We start from the raw sequence: 7,162 nt of genomic DNA, 5'->3' as shown, positions 1-7,162 counted from the left end.
TATATATAGGGAAGTACAAAATTAAATGTTCATCTGACTTGCAGAAGTGACATTTAGATTTAAGTTCTTCGGCATGTCGGGATTCTGCTAATGCCGTTATACTATAAGTAAGCTAAACAGCCAAGACCCAAAATCGTCAACTGCCTGATTCGAACCTGGGCGAGGGCCGTTGCGAGTAAGACGTGGTCGATTCTTAGTGACTCATGGGTTACCTGATTGTCAGAAGCAGACTGCAAAGAATTTCTAGGGAATGCTTGGGAGGTCAATGTATAGCGTGGTAAAACTGTATGATGGTGTTTTGTACAAAACGAGACAACGAGCTGATTGGCATTTTGAGACTTCATGTCCCTAGTGTAGACAATTGAGTTAAAGGGCGAGTAATGGCGTCTCCAAATGACTGTCCATGCACCCAAAGTGCGATGCCGTCGCGTGGGATATTTAGAGTAAGTAGTTTATGTATTTTCGAAACCATGCTCAAAATGCACAGTACCCAACACGGCGGGGTCGTAGGTGGGCAACGTACCAGCAACGAATCTTTTACAGCACGGTGCACTGCTTACACAGAGCAGCGATCAGGTGCTTAGTGGTACACTACTTACACGGAACAGCAACCAGGTGCTCAGTGGTAGCACAACAGAGAGAAGCCATCAACAGCACTGCTGACACAGCAGCAGATGGGTACTCTCAGCTCAGCAACAAAGCGGCATGCACGGTCAGTCGGTCAGAATGAGAAAACGAGGTCAACAAAAAACCTAGCTCAACATAAACAATACACATAGAAGATATAACAATAAAGTCAGTTTAAAACTCAAGCACACCCGCCCCATAATTGCTAAACGGGCACCTATTATCAGCCACCAAAACACAGCACGGGAAGTCCCATAACTACCCGTGCCTGGACGAAATCATCCTATCGTACAGACTGTCCCCGTGCCAGCGACAGGGTGCCCACTAACCCCCCTTGACTCGTGGAGCGACTCAACCGGTGTCCAAATCACGGCTCTCTACCACATTCATTGCATCCCCGTGTCAGCGACAAGGCGCTCACTATAACACCCTTGTCCCGCGGAGTATTCCAATCATCGTCTACCCTGATTACCGAAACGTACATCGAGCATCCCCGTGTAAATGACAAGGTGCTCACTACAACCCCTTGTACCACGGCGAGGCTCAGCAGTCGTCTATCTACCACCGGTTTGGCACAAACAATGTACACAGTATTATTTTTAATCTAGTTTTATGCAGTAATTTTAGTATTATCGTTGCTTACCGAGCTGTGCTACGCCTCTGCTTTGATCAACCAAATTGTCTTCCCAAGCAGGCAAACGACTCACACTGAACAGCTTGTGCGAAGAATGAAAAGCAAAACATGCGTTATGCAGCTGATAAAAAATAAAACGTAATCGTTACAACGTTTCCATGTCCTGCCATATGCGAAACGAAATGTATGTGTTGTTATTCCCCTGTTGGGAAATAGTTCGTCTTTATGTTGAATTTAAATAGTATTACATTTGCTTCTTTACTTTTGCATATTTACCTATAACCTATATTACCTATAGTACCTATTTTTGCGCACATCATTGTATTGTAACCATTTGGGAGCTTTAAGCTCACACGCATAGCCGAAATTGCAGTGCAATGCGTTAGTATTAGAACATCACGCGATCGCTTTTCTGTTCTTTTTTTCTGCACGTTTTGCAAGCCGGCTGCATTCGCTTGTTGATATTAACCGCAACCGCTCGCTGATAGCAACCCCGCTTAAAGTATTGTAAACCCGCTAAATAGTGAAAATAAATGCATAAAACTATAATAAAAACCATAATACAGTCCACTATTCATAAACATAACAAATTTTGGTCCTTCGAGAGCCGGATACCCGCGTTTATTTGTGCATTTACTTTTGTGAACATTAGAGACAAATTTACCGTTTTTTCGTCATGAACGCGATAATGCATAGAACGATTCAACAACGTGGTGCCTGCAAGGGGCAAATAACGCGCACCCTCAACAGTGCTGTGGAGTTTTCACAAAGATGTGAGAATGTGGAAACATTGCAATTCAAGCTGGAGCGTTTGGTCGCCACTTTCAACCACTTTATGGAGCTCTCAGATGAGTTAGTGGAATTTCACTTGGAGGAGGGATATGAAGACCCTGGATTGGACATACCCGAATACGAAGACAAGTTCTACGCCGCGCATGCTATTTTTAGTAACGCCATCAAGGACATGGGAGGTCAGGATCATGGACAGGACCAGTCGAACATTCTACTTTCAAGTACAGTGGAACGCCTATTTGAGGGACAAAACAACCTTTTGGAGAAAATTCATACTTCATCGGGAACTGCTGATTTAAGGTTTGAGAAAATTCGGATTCCCACATTTTCTGGTAAATATGAGGATTGGAGCCAGTTTAGTGATCTGTTCTTAAGCTCAGTAAATAGTAACGAAAAGCTCTCCAAGTGCCAAAAGTTTCATTATCTCAAATCATATCTGGAGGGAGAAGCACTGTCCCTAATTAAACATATTTCCGTCTGTAATGATAATTACCAAGACGCATGGGAAAAATTAGAAAATCGTTATAATAAAAGGTCGCTCATCGCTCGATCGTTTGTTCAGAATTTTTTATCGTTGCCAACCGCTAACAATTCGAATATTGCAGAATTACGCAAGGTAATTGACTCGGCCGACGAATGCATTCGAGGCTTACATGCGCTGAACTGTGACAGCCGCGATGTATGGCTCATTCATATTTTGCTGTCAAAGTTAGGTTCAGAAATTAAACAAGCTTGGGCCAACTGCAGTTTATCGGCCACTGAAGACGTCACCATAGAGGAGCTGTTCGCCTTTCTTTTCGCTCATTGTGATACTTTGGAGTCTTGTCAGGATTTACCCGCAATGCAACCCTCAAGACCAGCCCAGAGTAGACGCCGCCAAGCCGCTTTTCATGCCAGTGGATCAACTCAGTCGTCTCGCGAATGTATATATTGCCAAGGACAGCATTCTATATATTCATGCAATGAATTCAAGGCACTGGATGTAGTCAGCCGCCGCACCTTCGCCAAGGATACAAAATTATGCTTCAACTGCTTGAGTCGATCGCATCAAGTCAGGGATTGTAATTCATCGAACACTTGCCGTCAGTGCAACGCTAAGCATCACACGTTAGTACACCCGATTGAAGCAAGATCGATTCCTGAGGCACCTGCGCACTCGACTGCCGCTGATACGAATACTGCCGCTGTTAGCCATCATATTTTGGAGAGGGCCAACAATCCAGCCCTACTGCCAACTGTTGTCGCCAATGTTATTGACACATGGGGAAACGAGACCTCGTGTAGGTTATTGCTCGATACTGGATCAACAATAACCATGGTATCTGAGTCGTTTATCCAAAGGATCGGAATTCCTCGCACGCATGCCCGCATTTCGGTAGTTGGTTTAGGTGCTAACCCGGCTGGTGTTAGCCGAGGTCGCGCTAGCTTCACCTTACTCTCAAGAACCACGACTGCATCATTGGAAGTCTCTTGTCTAATTATGAGTTCTCTAACTTCTACGATTCCAGCTCAGCAGGTCAAATCAAATGCAACTATTTGGACCAAGATTCGCAGCCTACCGCTAGCTGACCCGACGTTTGGATCTCCGGGCAAAATCGACGTTATCTTAGGCGCTGATCAGCTGTGGAACTTATATACTGGACATCGCCGAGAGTTTGGTATCGAATACCCCATCGCACTGCATACTAATTTTGGTTGGGTTATTACAGGCAGCTACACTGATGGTAACAAAGCATCTACGCACGCACAAGTTCATCACGCTTATGAAGATTTGGATTCCTTAGTTCGCTCATTTATGGACATGGAACAAGTGCATCCGAGTAAAACAACGATAGACGCCAGTGATCCCGCCGAACAACATTTTCTGAAAACACATGCTCGTAGAGAAGATGGTGTTTATATTGTTCAATACCCATTCAAGGAGCCCCGCACGCCAATTGGCTCCACTTTGCCACAGGCTTTAAACCGCTTCGCCGCTTTGGAAAGGAAATTTAGAAGATTCCCCGCACTCAAACAACAATATGTGGATTTCATGGATGATTATTTAAATCGAGGACATATGGAATTGATTCCGGCTGCTGCAGGCGGTGAGGATCCCGCACTTTACAACTATTTGGCACACCATGCAGTTTTTAAGCCAGATAGTACTACCACACGTTGCCGAGTGGTATTTGACGGCTCTGGAAAGGATTCCACGGGTCATTCTCTTAATTCGCGACTGCATATAGGACCGCCTATTCAACGGGACTTAATTGGAGTATGCCTTCGATTTCGTCAGCATCGTTATGTATTTTGTGCAGACATCGAGAAGATGTTTAGAGGCATTTTGGTGTCGGACGAACATACACAGTACCAACGCATAGTTTGGAGGAAGGATGAAAACGCTACGATGGATCATTATCGACTGTTGACAGTAACATATGGATTAGCTTCATCGCCGTTTATTGCAGTTCGAGTTCTTAAACAGCTCTCGAATGACTATGCCGAATTGTATCCCACCGCTGCTGTCGTGCTCAACAGAGACGCGTACGTTGATGATATTCCTACTGGATGCGACAACATCAAGGATCTCATTGCACTCAAAGATGAATTGATTCTGCTTCTTAGCGAAGCTCAATTCAAATTGCGAAAGTGGAGCTCAAACTGTTACGCCCTTTTAAAGTCGTTGCCAAAGGAGATTTGTGAGTATCCACCAGAGGATTTAGAGGAAGACCGCTCAATTCGATTTGTTAAAGTCCTGGGATTGTGTTGGGAACCAAAACCGGACTATATTTTCTTCAAATTAGAAACCCCCGCATTTACGACTGCTCTTACTAAACGCATATTGCTTTCAGAACTAGCCAAGATCTACGACCCGCTGGGTTTGCTTTCGCCAACTGTTGTTTTTCTGAAGATCCTATTTCAAGATAGTTGGCTAAGTTCTGCCGATTGGAATGAAGTACTACCGCAGCAAATGTGTACACGATGGCAACAGTTTGCATCGGAAATGCATTTATTGGAAACTTGTCGAGTTCCTCGCTACATATCTGCACCACATCAAGAAATGGAACTGCACGGATTTGCTGATGCATCATCTCAAGCGTATGCTGCCGTCATCTATAGCCGCGTCGAAGTCAACAATGGATATGCTGTCAAACTGATTATGGCTAAAACTCGCGTAGCCCCTATTAAGCCTATCTCCATTCCGCGACTAGAGTTAAACGCAGCTCATTTACTCTCTAAACTGATTTATCTGGTCAAGCAATCATTAACTGTTCCTATTTCCAGAATTAATTGTTGGTCAGACTCTGAAATAGTCCTGCATTGGCTATCTTCTCCGCCTAGGACTTGGAACACCTATGTTTGCAACCGCACTGCTGAAATTCTAGAGGTTTGCCCACGCAGCTGCTGGCAACATATTCGAAGTGGTGATAATCCCGCAGACTGCGCATCGCGAGGAGTACTGCCAAAGGACCTCGTGGATCATCAAATATGGTGGAATGGACCACCTTGGCTATCTCAGTCCCGTTCAGCTTGGCCACCTGTTAAAGCTAAGTTTGTTCTGTCGACAGAAGGAGAGGCCTGCCTAGAGATGAAGGCTGAAACGAAAGTTAATCTACACATTTCCGACGACGGAAATTCGCTATCTTGTATGATCAACAAATCCTCCTCATGGTCCCGTTTATTAAGGATAGTCAGCTACTGCCTTCGCTTCGTTCATCGTCTTCGTGAGAGGAATCGACTTTCACCATTCCTATCGGCGTGGGAGCTACAATATGCACGAGCTAAGATCTTTACGCACGCTCAAAAGGAGTTCTTCAACGTGGAGTACCAGCAGTTAACTACCGGACAGCCATTGTCGAAGAAATCGAAGTTGATCCGCTACACACCCTTTTTAGACGAGCAGAGAGTAATGCGTGTTGGTGGTCGCATCGATAATTCCATAGCTACTTATGACGCAAAGCATCCCATTCTCCTTCCTAAGGAATCTCCAATAGCTGGTCTGCTAGTTCGCTATCAACATGCTGCATTGTTACACGCTGGAGTCGAATACACGTTTCATAGTCTACGCCAAAGGTATTGGATTCTAGGAGCTCGGAACCTCGTCCGCAAAACTGTATTCAATTGCAGAACTTGCTTTCTGCAGCGAAGACACACGAGTTCTCAGCTTATGGCTGATTTACCGGAGTTTCGAGTTCAACCCGCCCGTTGTTTTCTGCACACTGGATTGGATTATGCTGGACCTGTGTCAATCAAAACATCGACAGGCCGGACACCAAGATTTGGCAAAGCTTGGTTTGCGATCTTTGTCTGCCTATCTACAAAAGCGATTCACATAGAATTGGTCAGCGATTTGACGACATCCGCCTTTATAGCCGCTTTCAAACGCTTTTGGTCTCGACGTGGACCTATATCAGATTTATACTCGGACAATGGAACGACTTTCCATGGAGCCAAAAGAGATTTAGCTGAAATGCAACGAATGGCAATAGCTCAAAGTCAAGATGAAGAAATTTCAAGCTTCATGGCCAGCCACGAGATTAATTGGCATTTCATTCCGCCATCTGCTCCCCATTTCGGAGGCATTTGGGAGACTGGTGTGAGATCCATAAAGCTGCACTTAAAACGAGTCATTGGCAGCAGTGCCTTGACATTCGAGGAGTATTCGACCCTGTTAATTCAGATTGAAGGGCTTCTGAACTCTCGCCCTTTATGCGCACCTAGCGATCACAGTCTTAACCCGCTAACTCCTTCTCATTTTCTAACAGGTCAGCCTCTCACTTCGGTACCAGAACCATCTTTCCTGGATGTAAATATCAACAGACTGCAGCACTGGAGACAACTACAGGCCAAGGTTCAAGGTTTCTGGAAACGTTGGAATCTCGAGTATCTCAGCACGCTTCAACCTCGCACGAAATGGCATCAAGATGCTCCAAATGTTGCCGTGGACACACTGGTTGTGCTGAAGGAGCCCAATCAACCGCCAAGCAAGTGGATGCTAGGACGAGTCACCGAAGTTCATCCTGGCCAGGATCAGAGGGTTCTGGTGGTCACCGTTAAAACCGCCAAGGGAATCTACAAGCGCCCTATTACGAAAATTGCTGTGCTTCCTTTGAACTGAACCGTCGT

General features: G+C 45.2%; 1 protein-coding gene across 1 annotated transcript; it reads left to right on the top strand.

The window, feature by feature from the left end:
- The first annotated feature begins 1,949 nt into the window (after positions 1-1,949).
- On the top strand, positions 1,950-7,154 carry LOC127012090 (uncharacterized). Its single transcript, XM_050890315.1, has 3 exons — positions 1,950-2,432; positions 3,027-3,333; positions 3,562-7,154. Exons 1-3 carry the CDS (start codon positions 1,950-1,952, stop codon positions 7,152-7,154), a joined length of 4,383 nt encoding a protein of 1,460 aa, XP_050746272.1.
- Positions 7,155-7,162: the final 8 nt, after the last annotated feature.

The sequence above is a fragment of the Drosophila biarmipes genome, unplaced genomic scaffold (assembly GCF_025231255.1).
Source record: "Drosophila biarmipes strain raj3 unplaced genomic scaffold, RU_DBia_V1.1 ptg000019l, whole genome shotgun sequence".
NCBI lineage: Eukaryota > Metazoa > Arthropoda > Insecta > Diptera > Drosophilidae > Drosophila > Drosophila biarmipes.
The sequence above is the reverse complement of the archived record's forward strand: the minus strand, read 5'-3'. Positions and strand labels throughout refer to the sequence as shown.

Coding starts and splice junctions, on each gene's coding strand:
- LOC127012090 (XM_050890315.1), top strand. CDS start 1,950: ATGCATAGAACGATTCAACAACGTGGTGCCTGCAAGGGGCAAATAACG. Junction 2,433..3,026: donor GTGATCTGTTCTTAAGCTCA/GTAAATAGTAAC, acceptor AATGAATTCAAG/GCACTGGATGTAGTCAGCCG. Junction 3,334..3,561: donor ATGGGGAAACGAGACCTCGT/GTAGGTTATTGC, acceptor CTACGATTCCAG/CTCAGCAGGTCAAATCAAAT.